Below are 22276 nucleotides of genomic sequence, written 5' to 3' on the forward strand. Positions count from 1 at the left end.
AATTAATCTTTTTTTGAATGCTATAATGTTTTTACAAATGTACAAAAAAGAAATAAGAGGGTTAATGAAAGTGTTTTATAAGAAACAAGCTATATAAAGACAATTCCTTACTGACAACAATGGGTATGCAGCTGGAGTATGAGTCACAAGACCTGGATTCTGTTCCTACTCTGCCTTTAACTACCATGTCACTCTGGAAGAAATCACTCAAACTTTTTAAACAACCTCAAAATGTAAAAACTATGCTATGATCTAAGATCCCCAGCAATTGTGAAATGGCTATGATACAATGAGGTATCCAAGACTAGAAAAGTTCTTGATGGCAACAGACTTTTTGATGATTCCCAAAAGGCACTAAGGATAAAGAAGAGAAAAAAACCAAGTTCCTACCCTCATGAACAAACAAAAAGATATTTTTGTAGTAATATACATTAAGAAGGAAAATCAAGCAGGGTGAGCGTAGAGTGCATTCCCTCACAACACTGGGTATGCTGTTCTTGACGTCTGTGTAATGAAGGGAGCCTGCAGCTGAGGCCTGGATGGAGTAAGAAGGCAGCCCTACATGACAACCAGGGAAGTGTCTCAAGCAGAAGGAATCATAAGCACAGAGGCTCTCAGCAGGACAAATGTAAAATGTTACAAATTAGCAAGGAGGCCAATGGGCTGGAGCCAAGAGAACTTTTGAGAAGAACAATACACGATGATCTCAGAATGGGGGGCTGCACCAGACCACACAGGGCCCGGTAGCACACCGTGAGTCCCTGAGCTGGGCAACCTTTGGAGGATTCTGAATGAACAAAGGACTGACATCACTTGAACTGCATTCTAAAAGGACCACTCTAGCTGCTGAGTGAAAAACAGGCTTTGGGTGTTGGGAGAGAGTAAAACCAAGCATCTTGGTTAGGAGCTGCCACAAGTGTGCAGGTAAAATGCCACAGTGTCCTGAACCAGGAGAAGAGTAGTGGTTACACTGGGAATCTTTGGGATTCTGGATGTATTTTTAAAATAAGCCAATAAGATTAACTAATGGATTCAGTGTACGTTATGGAAGAAAGTCAATGACAAGGCCGTCGTTTCCAGCCTGGGAAGGTGGGTAAATGGAGATTAAATGCTCACACCTAGAAACGCTTAACACAATTATCAAATCCAGCTGTTCAGAATCAGAATATAGCATTACTTAGGCTAAAAGCAAACCTGCAAAAGCACAAGTAGAATGGTTGCTTTTTCTACTCACCATTCGCAGATTGTATCATGTTTCCAGATTTCTGTACTTCATCAAATTTTGTAAAAATTACATTCAACCTGTATAAAAAAATATATATATAAACTATTAACCATCAATGTTTACAATTATATTTTATACTAATGTGAAGTTGAGTCTTACTCATTGAGACCCATCTAATAACAACAGTAACTATGCCAACAAGAAATGAGCCATGCTTATTTTAAGCCAAGCACTGACCTAATGGCTCCAACTGAAAGATCTCCTTTAATTCTTGTAACAGCTGTATAAGAAGTTATATATTATCATACCCATTTTACAGATGGGAGAAATCTAGACCCCCTTACTTAAAGTGACACAGGTGGTCAGGGCGGTGATGCCAGCCCCAAGAGTAAGAACCAGAGGCCAGGCTCTCAGACATTATATTAAACTGACTGACATCTCTGAACAAAATCCATGCATCATGAAAAGTATTTGTTTCTCCTATTTCTAAGCACATACTGCTGATATTCAGAATACAGATTTTCAGAATGCATTGATACTACAATACAAAGCCTTTTCTGTGACTTTTGCTTATTTTAAAAAAAATGCTATAGTTTCTCTAAAAGTAAATGTTGTGACTGGATAATCTTCAGCTTAAAAATCCACATGACACGTATTTTCTATTAATGGATCACTTTCACTTTGACATTTTGAAAGCAGTGAAACTCCTTAACTAGTCCAAATATTCCATCCTAGTGACACCAAAAATGCGAGGAACTGGGATGGGTTGGAATCCGACCTTGTAGGAAAAGTCAAGAAAAAAGAGGCTTTTCCGAGCAAAATACAGGTATATTGGAATAAGCATACAGGCTGAGATTACAAAGTCACGCATTTTTGAAATGTTAGCACTTTCTTACAAATCAGCCTGTCATACAAGTTCTAATCACTTCAAACATGTTTGATGTCCTTTCCAATCAGGATGGAAGCCCTTTGGGAGTAGGGATGGGACCTGTATCATCTTTGGTATTCTGTGCACACCAAGCACCGTCATGCAAGAGGGTGACGTCACCGCATAAGAGGGCTGGTACCTGCTGCTGCCCCCTACCCTAAAGGTGGAAAGCTAGGGAGTTCACACACTCTAGTGTCAGGTCACACGTGCATTCATTCATTGGGCCAGCATTGAGCTAACTAGGTGCTGGGACTGGAAAGTTCCCACCATCTCGAGCGCCTATTTACCTCTACTTCATTCTAGTCTACTTACACTGCGACATTCTAAGATACAGAGGACCCAAAATACTCATCAGTAAACAGAGGTAAAATGAAGGGGGTGAACCAGCCTGATGCACTGCCTCTCCTGCTTCCCATCTCATGACAGATAGTGATCTTTTCAACCCATCTCTCCAGGTAAGCCCAGATGTACCCTCAGAATCCTCCTCAGAACTGCTCCAAACAGCTATCACCAATGAATCACAGTGGGCACTGAATTAAAGATCTATTTGTCACCCCTGGACCAGATGAGTAACACTACCACTCACTTTCTACTCCAGGTTTCACTGATAATCTGGCAAGATGTCTTAGAATCCAGTTCTTATGATGTCCATCACCTTCCCTTTTCTAAGTACAAAGACTCCCAATGGCTTAACAAGCCCATAAATAATATCCCTATACAGGTTGCCAGGGCCTGCCCTGACCAAGTTACCACTTTGTTGAGTCACAACTATACCCTCTGACGTGAGCAGGGCTGCAAGTCTGCCCAGCAGGGACAAAGGAGATCTCCAGCTGGTTTTCCCTGAAATCACTGGGAGGGGGAGAGTATTTCTTCCATTCCTAGGAGAGTATTCACTATTATCCATGGCAACTGTGGAAGCATCTGCAGACTCTATGTAGACCTCAGATGACGTCTACTTACTGTGGCCACATTACCCACAACCAGCAGGCCCAACAACCAGGCCTGAAAATGCTAAAATGATTACCACTGTTGGCATCTGCACCTTAATTCAGAGTTACTTCGGGCAGGCAGGCATGCCTTACCCCTGCTTTCATGTTCCTGTCTCAACAGCTGCCTCATTCACTGCTCAGTAATGCCTAGACCATGGCTCCTGTCAAGATGGTCACCTCCAGGGAGCACTAATCTGGCTTCATGACAGTTCAACACCAATAAACCTCCCTTAAGAATGGCTTTTGTCTACTTGCTCTGAACACAGCTATACAAAACATCTCTTTTGGAACCTATCAATTTGGACAAGTCTAACAGGGTGAGTTTTATATATTTATATATATATTTATATATATTCAGAGACACTGAATACATAGCTAATGATTACCTGCTGAAGCCACCAGTTTTTTGCATTTTTTAAATTTTAAATCTTTGGATCTCAAATATAAAGTAAATTTCTTCACTAGTTTGACAAATAATCCAGTACCATCTTTACCCTGGTTTTTCTGAATTTAAATTTTATATTCAACTCAATCCAATTGGTGTTTATTTTACTGCAAAACTGTGATCAAATTATTCCTTCTTAGAATAGCTTATAATATAAATTTAAAATAATTTCCTAAAAGCAAATACTAGCAATCTTACAGTAAACAAACTCTACCTATACACTCAGCTTGTAACGGGCTTTTCAGCCTGCTACTCTTAAATATGAGCAGGTAACCAAGGATTATGATACATCAGCAAAACTTCTAATATGAAAAAGAGAGACTAAACTGAACCCACAGATAGCCCAAAACTTCAATTTAGAGAAGAGACTATATAGTCCATGGAATTCTCCAGGCTAGAATACTGGAGTGGGTAGCCTTTCCCTTCTCCAAGGGATCTTCCCAACCCAGGGATCAAACCCAGGTCTTCCGCATTGCTGGCAGATTCTTTACCAGCTGAGCCACTAGGGAAGCCCAAGAACACTGGAGTAGGTAGCCTATCCCTTCTCCAGTGGATCTTCCCGACCCAGGAATCGAACCAGGGTCTCCTCCATTGCAAGTGGATTATTTACCAACTGAGCTATCAGGGAAGCCCCTCAATTTAGAGGAGAGACTATGAACAGTGTTTTTTAATACATTATTTACATCTCCAGATAAATGAGAAAATATTATAGTCATAAAAGCAAACAGGGGAGGATCATTTCAAAAAGGTACCCTAAGAACCTTTGAAAATTTGGTCCTTCAAAGAAGCAAAGAAAATATCAGCAAAATCGGACAAAATCAAGTTTTCCAAAACTCTGGAAATTAAACAAAGGCTTGTAACAATCCAAGCATTTTTCAAGCAAAAAGGCTGAATCTTGGTAAGAACAGCAAGCTTTCCCATTGCTTTGGAAGGGCTCTATTTTCAACTCAGGCTGAAAATGAACAGCCTCACAATCATGGCAGTTTGAAAACCAGCAGACTCACAACCACTAGACATTCTGAGTTGAACAAGTCTGGAGACCCTTAAAAAAATCCCCATTCCCAGAGAACTCATTTTCTGATGATCTGTCTGGCATATTCCTGAACCTTCATTCACAGGGCTTGTCTTTACCTGACCTCACTCAGAGAATGCTCAGTGAGAGATCTTTCTCCCTTAGGCCACTGTCAAAAAGAATTCACAACTGTTTAACATGGCAGCTGCCTGAGATGGCAATAACATTTCAGGCAAAGAAACTGACCAAAAAACTTACAAGAAAAAACTGGAGGAGGAGATGTTCTCAGGAAACTCTGAAAAGCTCTGACCAATTCCTGGGAATGTACAAGATCATATACACGGGCAAGGCTGTGTGCATGCCCAAGAAGGACTACGGCACTAATGTCTCACCTCTGGTTGACCTTGAGACTCTGCACAAGCAGCAGTAAAGAGGTCTAAAGGTAGAAATGTATAAATGCCTGCCATAACACTGAAAGTATGTTCCAACATAGAGAGCCTTCAGCAAAGGCAATAATAGGGAAACTTCTAATCATCAGCTGAACACTAACCCAGCCAAGCAGAGATGACAATAGTAGCCACACACAAGCAAATATACAGACTTCATAGAATTATGAAGTCACCAAGCAAGCAGTGAGCAACAAAAACGATAAGCACCAACAACAGCAAGCCTGAGAAGAGGTGAAGAATGTGATTTTCAAAATTGTCACAATGCATAATCTTAAGTGTTCAGTTTCAACAAAAAACTTATGAGACACATAAAGAAACAAGTAAATATGGCCCATACAGGGGAAAAAAATCAGTCACAGAAACTAACCTTAAAGGACTAACTAGATGAATACTTGAAATCAACCATTATTAGTATAGTTAGAGAAATAAAGGAAATTATTTCTAAAGAATTAAGGAAAATATAAGAACCAAGGTCTCACCAAACAGAGAATATCAATGTGTAGAGATAGAAAAGCCAAGAAACAATCAAAGAAATTCTCAAAATTCATAGACAACTGAAATTAAAAATTCACTAGAGGCTCAACAGTGACTTGAGCGATCTCAGAGAACAAGGCAGCAGCAAACTTGAAAATGAGTCAATTGACACTATCATGTCTGAAAAACAGAAGAAAAATGAACAGGACAAGGTAATAATAAACAGAGGCCTATGAGATTATCTTCTTATTATATCCACATACACTCAATGGGAATCCCAGAAGGAGAGGGGAAAGGAAAAAGGACAAAAAGAATATGTGAAAAATAATGACCAAAAACGTTCCAAATTCAGGAAGTTCAACAAGCTTGCAATAGGATAAACTTAGAGATTCCTACCCAGACACATGAAAAGCAAAGTGCTGAAAGAAGAGACCAAGAGAAGGACTTCCCTGGTGTTACAGTGGATGAAAATCCAACCGCCAAAGCAGGGGATACAGGTTCAATCTCTGGTCTGGGAAGATTCCACATCCCGCAGAGCAATAAAGTCTGTGACCCACAACTACTGCGCCCATGTACTACAACTACTAAAGCCTGTGTACCCAGAGCCTGTGCTCTGCAACAAGAGAAGCCACTGCAATGGGAAGCTCACACACCACACCAAAGAGTAGCCCCCACTTACTGCAGCTAGAGAAAGCCCAAATGCAGCAATGAAGACCTAGCACAACCAAAGACAAATAAATAAGTTTTTTTAAAAAAAAGACCATGAGAATACTTTGAAAACAACAATTAAGAAGCCATCTGTCACGATACATGGGCTCCTCAATAAGACTAACAACTGATTTTTCATTTAAAACAATGGAAATCAGACAGTGTGGGAATATAAGTCCTAAAACTAAAAATCTCAGCCAAGAATTCTATACCCAAGAAAATTACCCTTCAAAAAATGAAGCAGAGAAGCCTCTCTGGACCAAAGGTCTGTCTTTACATGAAGCCATACTACCAATATAATAAAGTGCAGACCTGGGTAGTAGGAGAATATGAAGGAGAATTTCAGACATTTCTCAATAAGCAAAAAATAAAATAACAGACTCCTTCAGTTTTAAATGAAAGAACACAATACAATAGCCCAGATTCACATGAAGACATAAAGAACACCAGTAAAAGTTCAGTCAGCCTTCCATATCTGTGGGTTGTACAGCCAGGGAGTCAACCAACAGTGGATCAAAAAGGTTTTTTTTTTAATTTTAGAAAGTTCCAAAATGAAAGACCCTGATGCTGGGAAAGATTGAGGGCAGGAGGAGAAGGGAACGAGAGAGGATGAGATGGTTGGATGGCATCACCAACTCAATGGACATGAATTTGGGTAAACTCTGGGGGTTGGTGATGGACAGGGAGGCCCGGCGTGCTGTGGTCCATGGGGTCGCAAAGAGTCGGACACGACTGAGTGACTGAACTGAACTGAAAATGAAAACTTGAACTTTCCACATGCCAGCTACTATTTACATAGAATTTACACTGTATTAGGCATTATTATAAGCAATCTAGAGACAATTTAAAGTATACACATATGTTATACTCAAATACTACCCCAATTATATAACAGACTCATGCATCAATGGACTTCTGACATCCACAGTGGGTCCTGGAACCAATCCCCAACAGATAACAAGAGGTGACTAATACTGCTGCTGCTGCGTCACTTCAGTCATGTCCAACTCTGTGCGACCCCATAGATGGCAGCCCACCAGGCTCCTCTGTCCCTGGGATTCTCCAGGCAAGAATACTGGAGTGGGTTGCCATTTCCTTCTCCAGTGCATGCATGCATGTTAAGTCGCTTCAGTTGTGTCCAACTCTGTGCGACCCTACAGACAGCAGCCCACCAGGCTCCTCTGTCCATGGGATTCTCCAGGCAAGAATACTGGAGTGGGTTGCCATTTCCTTCTCCAGACTAATACTACAAAGGTAAATATAAAACACAGGCTTCCCTGGTGGCTCAGTGGTAAAGTATCTGCCTGCCAATACAGGAGACTTGGGTTCAATCCCTGGGTTGGGAAGATTCCCCGGAGAAGATTATGACAACCAATATTCCAGTATTCTTATCTGGGAAATCCCAAGGACAGAGAAGCCTGGCAGGCTACAGTCCATGGGGTCACAAAAGAGTCAGACACGACTTAGTGACTAAACAACAACAAATACAAAACATAGGTAAATATAAAATACAGTACAAAAAAAATTTTTTTTATTGTTAACTCTCCTCTGGTCCTACGTGACTTAAAAGGACACTTACACAAAGCAGTAATTAGAAAACTATATGCTGGATAGCTTATAATGTACAAAGATGTAACACGCATAAAAAGAACAGCAACAGAGGAGAAGAAAACAGAGCTATGTAGGAGTAAAGTTTTTAATTCTAAAATTAAGAATAATAATTCAAATTAGACTGCTATAATTTAAGATGAAAATTGAAATCCCCAGAACAAACACTAATAATTTCATTAAAAAATAGCAGGAAAATTAAACTGGTACACTAGAAGTATCTGCTTATTATAAAATAAGGCAGCACTGGAAGAACAGAGAAGTAAAATAGTCATGGCATATAAAACACAAAGAGCAACATAAAATAGCAGAAATAAAGTCTACCTTATCAGTAGTACATTAAATATGAATGGAATTAAATACTTCAATTAAATGACAAAGATTTTCAGGCTCAATAAACAATCAAGACCCGACTGTATGCTATCTACAAGAGATTCATTTCAGTTACAAAGACACAAAAGGGCTGAAAGCAAAAAGATATAAAAAGATAATCCATGGAAAAAAGTGCTTAAGAGACCTAGGATCTCTAATATCAGACAGTATAGACTTCAAGACAAAAAGTGCTATCAGGGACAAAGAAGGACACTTTACATTGACAGAAGATCAATTTATCAGAAAGACATAATTACAGGCATCTAAGAACAGAGCCCCCAAATATATGACACAAAAAGGTCGAGACCCCGGTTCGATTCCTAGGTCAGGAAGATCCACTTGGAAAACGGATAGGCTACCCACTCCAGTACTCAAGGGCTTCCCTCATGGCTCAGCTGGTAAAGAGTCTGCCTGCAATGTGGGAGACCTAGGTTCAGTCCCTGGCTTGGGAAGATTCCCTGGAGAAGGGAATGCTACCCACTCTAGTATTCTGGCCTAGAGAATTCCATGGACTGTATAGCACATAGGGTTGCAAAGAGTTGGACATGACTGAGCAACTTTCATTTTCAAGAACAGAGCCCCCAGATATATAACACAAAAAGTGACAAAATTGAAGAGAGAAATAAGTAAGTAATCAGTATTAAGAGATGACTTCTATATTGCATGTTTCAATAACAACAGAATACAGATTCTTATCAAGTGCACCTGGAACATTCTCTAGGACAGACCACATACTGGGCCATAAAACAAGCCCCACTAAATTTCAAAGAACTAAAACCATGGAACACAGGAATTATGATTTATGACCATAACAGGATAAAAAGTAAAAATGAGTAACAAATAGAAATAATGTTGGAATTTAATACAACAGCCCTAATAACAAACAGGTCAGATGAAAATAAAAGGGAAATTAGATAATACTTTGAGATGAATGAAAATGAAAATACAACATACCAAATGAAATAAGCCAGTCAGGAAAAGACAAACACAATATGCTATCACTTATGTGTGGAATAAAAATAAAACTAGTGAACAAAACAAACAAAAAACCAGACTCACAGATACGGAAAACAAACTAGCAGTTACCAGTGGGAAGAGGTAAGGGTGAGGGATAATATGTAGTTGGGGATTAAGAGGTACAAACTCTCTCTACTGGCAGTTGACATATCTTGTATTTAAAAATCCCAAGAAGTCCACAGTAAAACCATTAGAACCAGGGAGTTCAGCAAGGTTGCAGGATTCAAGATCAATACAAAAAAAAAAAAAAAAATCAATTGTAATCTATATACATTAATGATGAACCATCTGAAATTGAAAATAAGAAAAGAAATTCTACTTAGAATAGCACCAAAAGAAAACACAAGGAATAAATCTAACAAAAGAAGTCCAAGTCATGTCCTCTGGACACTACTGAGCAATCATTTAAAATAATTAAACATTTCTAAAAATGGAAAGACATTCCGTGTTCATGGATTGGAAGGCAATGTTATTAAGATGGTAATATTGCCCAAACTCATTACAGATTCATTTCCTACCAAAATCCCAGGTGCCTTTGTCAGGCAGAAATTGACAAATACAACCTAAAATCCACAAGGACATGCAAGGCACCCAAAATTGCCAAAACAATCTTAAAAAGAACAAATTTTGACTTCAAAATTTACTACGAAGTTACATTAATCAGACAGTGTACTACTAGTAGGACAGGCATATAGATCAATGCAATATAAGTGAACAGAAAGAAATCTTTACATTAAAGGTCAGTTCATTTTCAACAAAGTTCCGACAAAAATTCTATGAGGATCAAAGCCACAACGAGAAACCCATTAGGATGGCTATTTATCAAAATAAAACAGAAAATAACAATTTTTGGCAAGGATGCACACTGCTGACAGAAATCCAAACTGGTGCAACAGCTACAGAACAGAATGGCAGTTCCTCAAAAAACTTACACACAGAATTACCACTTGCTCCAGTTTCTACTGACTAGATGTCCAAAGAACTGAAAGCAGGGAATAGAACAGATATTTACACACCCAATTTCACAGCAGCATTACTCACAGGGCAAAACTGTGAAGCTATAAATGGGAGAGAAAAATAAGAGGATCAGAGGATCAACTAGTCCAAGAGGTCATTATAAAGAAACCTGCCCAGAACTAGACGACATGAGGTTCCATCGTGAAAGGCCCTCCAAATGCATAAGAAACTAGTCTCACATAAGGTCCACTATCAAGTTTCAGATCAACAATGAGAAGCAAAGTGACAACATATGACAAAAAAATCAGAATGACTATGGACTTTTCACTAGAAACACTGAAAGCTGGGACTCAATTAGGGGAGGGAGGCATATTAGCTTCCACATTTTGGATGAAAAAAAGGACTTCTAATCTAGACTTCTAACCTCAGATAAGTATACCTGAGGGAGGGTAGGAGGAAAGAACTGAAATTCACCCTTCATAATAGGAAGCAAAACTCTTAAGAGTGACAAAAAACTAAGAAATAGACGTACACGCATAGTACTTAGAGACAAAGCAACAGATACGAAAGAGTCAGTAAGAACAGTTGAAGGTGTTTGCCTCTGAGGAAAAGTGGCAGAAAAGAGATAAGAAACTGCCCTTTTCTCAATGTATCTTGCAAATCTAGTCAACCCTCTCTGTACGAATGATTTACAGAAAATACAATTTAGAAATGAGAGGGGTGGACTTCACTAGTGCTCTAGGGCTTAAGAATCTGCCTGCGAATGCAAGGAACACGGGTTTGACCCCTGGTCCGGGAAGACCCTACATGCTGCGGAGCAACAAAGCCTGTGAGCCACAGCTACGGAGCCAACGTTCTAGAGCTCATGCTTTCCAACAAGAGAAAACACCACAATAAGAAGCCTGAGCACTGCAACTAGAGAGTAGTCCCATTCTCCACAACTAGAGAAAGGCTTCAAGTAGCAACAAAGACCCAGTGCAGCCAAAAATAAAATTTTTTTAAAAAAGAAATGAGGGGTGTTACAGAGCACATTTCTCACCTGCTTTTGCCTGGGCCCTCCCTGTTAACACCAAAGTTTTAGCAAGCAAATTAAAACCAAAAATAAGAAAGCTTCAATTCTCCCCTTAACAATACAATCATTGGATAATAATGTCTAGTGAATGTTTGCAAGTTTTTAATAAACAAATACTATGAGAGCTATATTCAAAACCACAGGCTCACAAAGAAAGTTCACCAAAGAGTTACAATGCATCCAACGACATGTTTTAGCTCTATCTAGAACTTAAAACTATCATCAGATTTAAAGCAGCTGCTGTTTCAGGAGCTTGGTTCCAAAATGATGGTTCCAGAAGAAATTTCGCACCAGCTATCTTTTTACCAAAGCCTCACAAACTAAATCATACCATATGGAATAGAAATATTTTCTGGCATATACAGTGGGGTGACAGTGAGTGTCCACGTGGGCAGACAGCATTTGTCTGTGAAGGGAAGACTTGCAGAGTGACAGGAATCTACCAACATTTTCCTTAGATTCAGAGACATCTCACAAATATCCTACAGCGATATGGCCTCTTAAAATGGATAGTGAGAAGTGAATCATGTAGTACTTGGTTTCTGAACACATTATGTGCGTGAATTGTGAAAACAATACACGTAAAACAACAGAAAATTTCCAAATACTATGCTGACTGACGTTCACAGCTCAGCTGTGCTGAGACCCCACATAGGAGACACCTTCTAAGATGGAGATGGGGCTGAGTATCTCCACTCTCTCCTCTCGAAGAAAGTGACTTTAGCCAACAGATGACATACTCAAATAACAACTGAACACATGGCCCCAAAGGATGATTCCAGCTCCTTCAAAGTGAAGCTGAAGAATACGCAACTTTCTCTTCTTTGCGAAATGGGCAAAGAAAACGGCTTCCTAAATCAGATCACTCTTACTACATCAGTTAGCTGACGTGAGAAAGGCATTCTTTTTCATCATGTATTTTATTTCCTAGAGACACAATTGATCTTCTTCTCAAATATAGTACTCACTCAATGAACAAACTCATAAGAAGACAACATATTCTCTTTTTCTGCTGCATTGCACGGCATGTGGGATCCTAGTTCCCCAACCAGGTATCAAAATTGTGTCCCCTGAAATGGACATGTGGATCTTAACCACTGGACCGCCAGGGACAGCTGCTAGAGGACAACATTTTTTATTTCAGGACTAAAGGCAAGTTTTAGAAAACATTAAGCAAATTCCACAATATTTTGTTAGTGCTATGGAATCTTGCCAAGCTAAAGTCTCTCCTATGCTCACGTAACAACAACAAAAAACCTATAACGATGTAAAAGAAGTCTGGGATACTCAAAGTATTCCAGTCGGCCACTTGGATCCACACAGAGCAGATACTGAACTTTCCAGATGACGGGAGGAGATTCTTTCTATGACCTATTCTATCTGGACTCCTCCTCATCAAAATTAAGGTGACAGTCAGAGCTTCTGACCCTCATAGCGCAAGGTTTTATGTAACTGTCTTGTAATAAAAAGATAAATGAAGTTTCCGATTCTTCCAGTCAAGTTTTATAAAGAACTAACAGCCTAGTTCTCCAAGCACTGTGTCTGCCAGTTTTATGACAATGGCTGTAAAGCTGTGGGTCACTTCCTTAGGCTTACCCTCTCCTTTTGGTCCAGAATTTGAGGAAGGATTTCACCTAACATGAGATAGTGGAAACTCTCATTCCTAATCACAGAAGCACTAACTCTTCTGTAGTTTCTTTTTAATCTTTTTTTTTTTTTTTTTTAAAGGGAATAGAGTTGACAGTGGGGGAAAAAGCCATGACTGGGAGTCTGCAAGAGAAGGCTCTAGCCCCAGCTCCAGGACCTTACCTAACTCACTCTGTGGGGTCCCTAAGACCAGTTCAGGTTTCACGACTCACTGGGAGGACTCAGGGCCTCAGAAGAGTCACACTGACAGCTGTGCTTATTACAATATAAAAGGACAGAAAGGAAAATCAGCAAAGGGGTGAGGACCACAGGAAACCAGACTCAAGATTCCTGGAGTTTCTCCTGGTGGAGTCACACAGGACATGCTCAATTCCCAGCCACAAGCCGGGACAAGATGCATGGAATGCTGGCACTAAGCAAGCTCATTAAGTCTGAGGGCCAGGGTTTGTGGGGGCTGTTCACCCAGCACTGCCCAAGGCTCCACAATGCCAGAGTCCCAGCAGGAAGGAAGGTGGGCAGCCACACTCAGGCCAGACTCCCAACCCCACTCTGTGAACATAATGGGCAGCCCCACATTCTAGTGTCCAGGCAGAGCCCAGGCCAACCCCACATGCAGGCCTATGTAAGGATACCTCGGTCTGCAGTGTGACTCGCCCTCTGTGCCCACCTCTCTAGACCTCAGTTTCACCATGTCAGGTGCCCAGCTGTCAGATGCTATAGTGATCGCTGAACATGACACAGGAATCCCATGGGGAAGACAGGCCGGCCATGGCCTAGGCTCACCATGAGCCACTCAACATGGTGACACCAGGCCTTGGGCAGGAGAGGTTCTCACGGCCTAAGACCCATTTCCCCAATAATGATGGTGACATCATCACTAACTAGCCCCTGCTTCCCTGCAGTCTCCAGTTTTCCCTAAGAGCCTGGTCAGTACTTTCTAGTTCATCTCCCTCCCAAGTGTTCTCACCATATATTCAGAGACTACAAGGTGGAGGTTCATAAAAAACCCCTGTTCTCATAGATTACCTTCATGTAAAAAACATGAAAAGTAGTTGTATTCTTGTCTGATGACCCTGTCCACTGAAAGGCTTCAGTGTAAATGGCTGGTGTCCACCACAGTAACTGCTGACCCCTCACCCAGGGCTCCTGGATGTCTGTACTAGTCGTCTGCTAGTAGAGTATCCCCAGCACCTTCAACTGTTACAAAATATCATAGTGCTTTAAAAAAAAAAAAATCAAGCCCCAGGGACCATGATGAGAGAAACACTGGGGTCAGATGTGACACTCAACAAGGAAGGATATCCCCCCTCAAGTGCCACTGGCACCCTGACTGCTGGGTCAGTGGCCCAGTTCCATCACACCCAACTGAGGGACATCAAGACAGATGGCTCCTGTGTATCTCAATATTCTGCCCCAGATGGAGATGCCCCATACTCTGCAAGCTCATTTGTGGAATGGATAGAGAAAATGAAGCATAGGACATCAGCCTGAGCCCTGACTTTCTAGCTGGGTCATGTCTCTAGTCACTTCCAGTCACTGGGCCTCAGCTGTCCCCATGGGCACAATGACAGGCCCAGACAACCCACTTGGTGAGTCCCATCCAGGCCTAACTTCCCAGGGTTTTCATATTACTTTCTCCCAATTAGACAGTCAAAAGGTTTAAAATTCATTTGGTATAAAATTTCTACATCATAGTTAAAAATCATAGATAACTGATTTTTCATTATTTTTAAAAGTTTGACAACAGAAACATCTGTGAACTCAAGGGGACTCTGGATATGGTAAGACACTAATCTCCTTGCACTGGAGACTTGGATGTTGACACTGGCATTACTAGCCAGAAAGCTACCATCTCAAAGATGTCCAGAATTATCACTTATATATTTCCATCCAGATTTATCTGGGAAAGGCTTCAGTCAAACAAATACATTCCAAGCCCCCAAGATACCAGGTGCTATGTACATACGAAATGGAGAACCACATGAACCCAGAGAATGCAAAATTTTTCAACACTAATCACTTTTAAATATGCTTCTAAAAACAGTCTGTGGCATGGGACCACGTCAGATGTCTGGGTGAGAAAGTCTTACTTTTGAGCAAGTGGAATGAAAGGGGACCCCTGAGATATGATCTGGACAAGATCGCCATCCACCAATCTTCTCACCATATAGTCTTTCAAAAAAATTACCCCATAACAAAATAAGCAGTGCAAACCAAGATGTTAACTGAGAAATAGGAAGGGAAAGAGCAAGGGAAAGGAAAAAAGTCTGAACTCACCGGGACTGTGGCAATCCTTTTTTACTGAGATCTGCCCTCACACGTTCTCCTACATGTCTGTAAATTTCCACTAAGCTGTTTATTGCTGCATCTCGAACCTAGATGTAAAAGAAGAGATCTTACAGCTGCTCTGTGTCATTCCCCAGCGCTTCCTGCTGCAGATACAACAGGCTATCCAACACCCCAAGTTCATCACCCACTCATCAACGTGACTCTGAACACAACCCCTTAGAGACATGGGATGAGACAAAGCCGTGCTTTGACAGCTCTGACTCTGTGGGCACAGCTCCAGAGAGTATGAAAAAAAAATTCAGATCCCAACCCTGTGTCCATGTTAAAGTCTATACCCCTTAGTTCCTTTCATCCTTTAAGATGATGTCTGGAAACTAGAAATTTCAGACCAAAGAGGAAAACACTACAAATAAGTGAATTATTCTAAAAATAAAACACCATGTAAAGCATTCTGGATGTAGGCCAATTAAACAAATACTTAGCAACAGAAAAGTGTGGTAAAGGTTACACAGCACCTGTATTCAAGAAGTGCAAAGTTCTAAAAGGTAGATGGGAAAAAAGTCCATAAATTCTGTATTTAATACAGGACAGGATGTAATAAATGTTATACAGAAGAGTACAGAGAGCTCACACAGCAGAGGGGAGTGAGCACATCAGAGGATACTAAGAAACATTTTATGGAAGAGGAAGGAACCACTTAAAATGTGCTTAGAAACACAGCATTTCAGCAGGAAGAAATGGGATGAGACAGGCTCCAAACAAGGTAACCAGCCAGTGCAGAGGCATGAAGGCAGAGCAGCACGGCATAAGCTTCAGGAAGCTCAAGGCAGCAGTCTGGCCACACACAAACAGGGGGAAAGAAGGTCCGGATAAATAAGGCTCCAGAGACAGAATGAACTTTATTAAAAAAAAAAAAAAAAAATGGGGGAATTTGAATATGGACTGTATATATACCAAACATTAGGCTGGTGCAAAAGTAACTGGGATTTTGGATTCTTGAACTTTGCCATTTGATATTGGAATACATTCTTAAATAAATGTGGTTGTGTTATACATCATTTTAATGCACATTCCTCATTTTGTTTTATTGCTAATGACTTATTACATGTTGTTTATATTTATTTTAGACTATATAAATGATGTCACACAAAAAGCAAATTTGAGTGATTTTTTGAGTTCAAAATGGGTCGTAAAACACTGCAGACAACTTGCAACATCAACAACACATTTGGCCCAGGAACTGCTAATGAACATACAGTGCAGTGGTGGTTCAAGAAGTTCTGCAAAGGAGACAAGAGCCTTGCAGATGAGGAGTGCAGCGGCCGGCCACTGGAAGTTGACAACAACTAATTGAGAGCAATCATCGAAGCTGATCCTCTTACAACTACAGGAGAAGTTGCCAAAGAACTCAACGTTGATAATTCTATGATCATTCAGCATTTGAAGCAAATTGGAAAGGTGGAAAAGTTCGATAAGTGGGTGCCTCATGAGCTGACCGAAAATAAATAAAAAACTGTTGTTTTGAAATGTCGTCTTCTCTTATTCTATATGACAACAAACCATTTCTCAATTGGATTGTGATGTGCAATTAAACCCCTGGAGAAGAAAATGGCAACCCACTCCAGTATTCTTGCCTAGAGAATTCCATGGACAGAGGAGCCTGGCACACAATTAAAAGTGGATTTTATACAACAACCGGCAATGACCAGCTCAGTGGTTGGACTGAGAAGAAGCTCCAAAGCACTTCCCAAAGCCAGACCTACCAAAAAAAGGTCATGGTCACTGTTTGGTGGTCTCCTGCCCATCTGATCCACTACAGCTTTCTGAATTCCAGTGAAACCATTACATCTGAGAAGTATGCTCAGCAGATCGAGGAAATGCACTGGAAAACTGCAATGCCTGCAGCTAGAATGGGTCAACAGAGTGGGCCCAATTCTTCTCCACAACAACGCCTGATCACATGTTGCACAACCAAAGCTTCAAAAGTTGAACAAATTGGGCTATGAAGTTTTGCCTTATCCACCATGTTCACCTGACCTCTCACCAACCGACTACCACCTCTTCAAGCATCTCTACAACTTTTTGCAGGGAAAACACTTACAAACCAGAAGGAGGCAGGAAATGCTTTCCAAGAGTTCATCGAATCCCAAAGCATGGATTTTTTTGCTACAGGAATTAACAAACTTACTTCTCGTTGGCAAAGTATGTTGATTGTAATGGTTCCTATTCTGATTAATAAAGATGTGTTTGAGCCTAATTATAATCATTTAAAATCCATGGTCCAAAACTGCAATTGCTTTTGCACTAACTTAATAGTTTATCGATGTTAAATTTCTCAGATGTGAAAACAACATGTGATTATATAAAAATATTTGTTATTATATAGGAGAAAAAGATCATGAGTGCTAGACAACTTTCAAATGGTTCAAGAATAAAAAGTATTTCTCTGTGTATGTGTGTGTACATGTGTGCATAAGTATCCATGTTGAGTTATAAAACAAATATGACAAAATGTTAAATGGTAAATATGGCTGTTCACTATACTACCCTTTCTGTTTTCCTACAGGTCTAAAATTTTGCCAGTAAAAAGGTGGAAAGAAAAAAATTTTTTAAATCCAATGAATTCAAGGCCAGCCTGGGGGGGGTACCCAGGGAAGGAGGCACAGACAGGAGAACAACATGATTCCAGATTTGGTCTCAAGCAACGAAATCAAAGAAACAGGGAGTGAAGGAGAGAGGAAGGAAGTAGGAATACAAACAATTTACAATCCTGAACACTGCAAGACACACTATGATTAACAGTAGTGCATGACAGATAATTTTATTCACATTTTTTCCCTTGTGATAGATAGGCAAATTCCAGGTTCTTACTATCTTGTCACCTAAAACTTGATGCTATGTAACGAATTGTGTATGTGACACCCCCCCAGGCCCTGAAAAAATTCCTCTATTGAAGCCCAACGTGACTGCAGTCAGAGACAGGGCCTGTGAAGAAGGGAATTCAGGTTAAATCAGGTCTTAAGAGTGGGCCTGATATGACAGGAGGGCTGTCTTTATAAGAGAGACACCAAGAGAGCTCTCTGTGTCTGCAAAATGGGATGAGAACCCTCACCAGAGCCGGCCATGCTGGCACCCTGATCCGGGACTGCCAGAAACAAGTTTCACTTGTTCAAGCCTACCCATCTATGGTATTCTGCCATGACAGCCTGAGCTGAATAACAGAGATTACCAGATTATTTTGGAAAGGAAATAATTTCTGATGTCAGGAAATATTTTCATATTGAGACATGCACATCTTACAAAAGCAGTCAACGCCACTGTCTGAAATCAATGACAGGCGCATCGCCACTGCTTACTTTCTAGTCATGATATCTGCTCAGAGCCAGAGCAGATCACACTGGGGAAACTCTTTAAAGAGCAATCAATATCCTGTCTGCTACTTACAAGTCCAGGCTATAAAGAGTTTAAGGGATTTAGTGGAAAAATGACTAGCCTTCTAAGTGGAATAAGACAGAGAAAGGCAAATACTGATATCACTTATATGTGAAATCTAAAAAACACAACAAACTAGTGAATAAATCAAAAAAGAAATGTTCGTGTAGAGAAAACACATTAGTGTTTGCCAGCGAGGAAAGGGAAGGGGGCAGGGGCAATATAGGGGTGGAAAGGGGGTTATTATGGGACTACTGTATGAAATTGTGTGTGTAACATCTGAAAACCGTAAAGCACTACAGAATTTAAAGAATCATTCATTCATTCAGTCAATCAATCAACAAAATTACTAGCCTTAGAGTCAAAGTAGCCCTCAGGACCTACTTGGCCATTTAGAGACTGTATAACTTTAGACAACATATTTAAACTCTTTTAATCTCAATTTCCTCCTTCATAACTGGAAGGTTGCCTTGAGGTTAAAAAAAATAATGGATTCAACTCAACAAATATTTGACTGCCTATTAGGTGCCAAACTAGGGTGCTACATGGCCCAGGCAGGTAACACGATGGGCAGAGCAGGGTGGGAGGATGAGGATGCAGGACCCCGGCAGGGTACCTCGAGGGCAGAAGGCAGGGGAATGCAGCCTCAGGCAGGCAGCTGCCAGCATGCCGCCAGCTCGTGGCCATGAGGGCACACATACTGGGGTGCTGCAAGTACAGCTCTGCCTCATCCTCACTCTTTGGAGAAAACTCAGAAATACACATCTCCTAAATGTAAAACTGTCCGAACTGCAAAAGTAAAAATCACCCTGCAGACACACGTATAGACACATACACGCACTCACCTGTAGACTGAAATTCAAGTTCAGGCCTGCCGTTTGTGCCCTGTGGCCCTGAATATAAGCACTCAACACAGTGGCTGGTGGAGCTGGTATTATCTACATCTTTCAGACTAACAACCTTAGCCTTTAAATAACTACTCTTCAGGCTCAGAAAGCTACAGAGTCAGTTAAACGACTCTCGATTCAAGACTCACAGAAGAACAGACTGTGTGTGGCACTATAGAGTATTGTAACCCAGCTGAGAAGACAAGTGTCCCTAAAGCAAGTCAATTGAGGCTGAAGGGATAAAGCAGTTTTCACCTCTACATGCAACGATGTAGGTTCCAGCCTGGCTTCTGGCCACCCGCAGGCTCACTTTGCAAAGGAACCCCAACAGCTCAGACCACTCAGGTAGCAAAAGACAAGGGCCCCAGGATGTGCCTGTCACTTCACCTCATTGCACTACACCCAGATGTGAGTGGCAGGAAACAGGCTCCCTACACAGCCTGAAACTCAAGGGGAAACCTCACCCTCAGGGGAAAGGAGGGCCCCAGAAACTCCTGCAAGGCCAAAGTCACCCCATCCCCCATAGCCACCAACCCACCTACTTCTCAGGTGTTGGTCAAACCCTCATCAGGGACTTTATTCTCCCACCCGCCCAGCACCCAAGCACAGTCAGCCCAGCCCAGGGCCAGCTGCAGAGAGCACTGAGATCAACGCTGGTCCTCAGGCACTGCAAGACACTTTTAGGCTTTGAAGATGCAGATCAAACTCCTCAGGAAAACAGACAGCAGATGGTGGGTGGGGGCCTGCAGACACGATACCTCACTGCCTGAGGCCAGCTGGGCAGCTAATGAAGATATATCAGAGGTTTCCAGGCAGAACTGGAGTTTTCCCTATCTGGCAGAAAGTAAAAGTGAAGTCGCTTAGTCGTGTCCGCCTCTTTTCAACCCCATGGACTGCAGCCTACCAGGGTCCTCTGTCCGTGGGATTTTCCAGGCAAGAATACTGGAGTAGGTTGCCATTTCCTTCTCCAATCTGGCAAGGGACTCCCTATTAAGCAAGTATTTCAAGACTGCTGGCTGCCTTTGCCCTGTCCTCCTAGGCAACAGACACAGGCCCTGTTCTGCAACCCACACCCCAAAGGAGGAAACCCTGACCTCAGCTAGGAAGGTAACATCTCCTGAGTGTAAAGCCACCCTATCCTCCTGTCCCTCCCCTGACCCTGGGCTAATGCAGGAGCCTGAGATACAACTCTCAACCATGAGACACGACAGGAAACCTGAGGAAAGCTTCTGGAAAACGTCTCTCCACTTGGGGAAAGAGAAACGCAGGGAACACTAAACCACAGGAGACCCTCAGGGAAAAGTGCACGTGGACTGGGCATTTAATGACATGAGGGAACAAGTCATTCTAAAGGGGCAGGAAGCAACAGTGGTGTTAAGATTAGGTGGGGAGCCCATTCCTTTTGGAGTAGTCAAGAACTAAATCACCTGATATCTAAGATTTCCTTCAAAATCATCCATTCAATACATTTTGCTTCCAAATGATGGGGTGGGGGAGAAGAGCGATGAAAGTAAACTGGCCTTGTGTGGTCTGCTGCTGAGGCTGCATGATGGCACAAGGGGGTGCAGTACAACCCTCTCTCCACTTTATCTAAATGTGAACCTTTCAATATAAAAAAGCTGAAAACAGGAGAGGGACAGAGGAGCACCACATTTTCATCTGCCAGGAGGGCCGGACACACATACAGCTGGACTATACTTGTGCCAGGCCTGTGAGCAGAGCTGCAGAGAAGAAAGCCCAGGGGGTGGTCAGCCCAGCAGAAGAGCAAGGCCTGGGGACATCACACAACTGCTAACACGCCCTGCGGCCTCCCTCCCTCGGGCCCCCTTTACAGGGGATGATAATACATTGTCCCCGCTGCTCTTGTGATTCTGAGTTACTTTCAGCAGCCAAAAGCATCCTAAGCCACACAGAGCCTGTGTGTGGGGTCCACTCTGAGGAGCTGGGTCACTATACAATGAGACCACAATCAAACGATTCACATCCTCTGGGGCAGGAGTGTCTACAGGGTTCACCTTAAAGGTAAATCCCATTGACGTGAGGAGCCACGTGCAGGACCATGCAGAGCCCTCCACCCACCCACACACACACACATACCACCACCACCACCAAAGGACTGAGAGCTGGATGGAAGCTGACCATAACGCTGGGCACCCAGTGCAGTGACAGCACCAGGAAGACAACTGTCCTCTACAGCCTGAGACGTCCACAACTAAGAGGGAAAAGCCATGCAAATAGCTCTGGAGAATCCACTCATCCTAAGGCAGTCCTGGGATGATAAAGAGGAGACAGGGTAGTCCAGACCTTGATGGTTCAGAGACTAGCAGGAAAGACGGACAAGAAAATGCAAGTTAAGTCAGGAGCACAAGCACATGGACATAGACAACCCAGGAGGAGGGATGACTAAGGGGGTTGGCGTCAGGAGAGCAGGTGGCATCCTCAGGGGTGGAGATGAGGCCCTCGGGCCTGTGTGTCTGCACACACTAGCTCATGTGCAGAGAAATGCTCCTCGGGTAGATGTGAACACACAGGCTCCTCAGGTGCTCAGTGTGGGAAACTCTGGCTACAGATGCTGTCTACTCCAGATGGCTGATGACTGCCTACTGAACCCGGCCTCACTGACCCCCATTCTGCCTCCCGGGCCCAGCGTGAATACTCATATCACCTGTCAGACCAGAGTAAGCACCTGTGCCGCATTTAGTCGCTTAGTTGTGTCTGACTCTTTGTGACAACAAGGACTATAGCCTGCCAGGCTCCTCTGTCCA

The 22276-nt window shown here is 42.0% G+C and overlaps 1 protein-coding gene and 1 long non-coding RNA gene across 54 annotated transcripts in view; one reads left to right on the forward strand and one right to left on the reverse strand.

The window, feature by feature from the left end:
- The window catches only part of CLASP1 (cytoplasmic linker associated protein 1), a 274282-nt gene that overhangs the window by 144644 nt on the left and 107362 nt on the right, over positions 1 to 22276 (reverse strand). For 36 of the 50 annotated variants that reach the window (XM_081576019.1, XM_081576021.1, XM_081576032.1 and 33 more), the window contains 2 exons: positions 15181 to 15278; positions 1235 to 1302 (listed from right to left, as the gene is read on the reverse strand). In XM_081576019.1, coding sequence (XP_081432145.1) covers positions 1235 to 1302; positions 15181 to 15278 — 166 coding nt within the window. Of the gene's footprint in view, positions 1 to 1234; positions 1303 to 2739; positions 2827 to 15180; positions 15279 to 22276 lie in introns of those variants that run through there. The other 14 variants (XM_081576064.1, XM_081576063.1, XM_081576062.1 and 11 more) reach the window with 1 other exon arrangement.
- Positions 191 to 18783, forward strand: LOC145540856 (uncharacterized). 4 transcript variants are annotated; one of them, XR_014078596.1, is made up of 4 exons: positions 206 to 1089; positions 3264 to 3459; positions 16320 to 17394; positions 17759 to 17797. It is a non-coding gene; the product is annotated as an uncharacterized LOC145540856 (long non-coding RNA). The 4 variants fall into 4 exon arrangements; XR_014078597.1 differs by lacking the exon at positions 16320 to 17394 and having other exon boundaries at positions 191 to 1089; positions 17759 to 18783; XR_014078595.1 differs by lacking the exon at positions 17759 to 17797 and having other exon boundaries at positions 16320 to 17449.

Source organism: Giraffa tippelskirchi, chromosome 3 (genome assembly GCF_054371585.1).
Source record: "Giraffa tippelskirchi isolate mGirTip1 chromosome 3, T2T-mGirTip1v1.2.pri, whole genome shotgun sequence".
In the NCBI taxonomy this organism is placed as follows: Eukaryota; Metazoa; Chordata; class Mammalia; order Artiodactyla; family Giraffidae; genus Giraffa; species Giraffa tippelskirchi.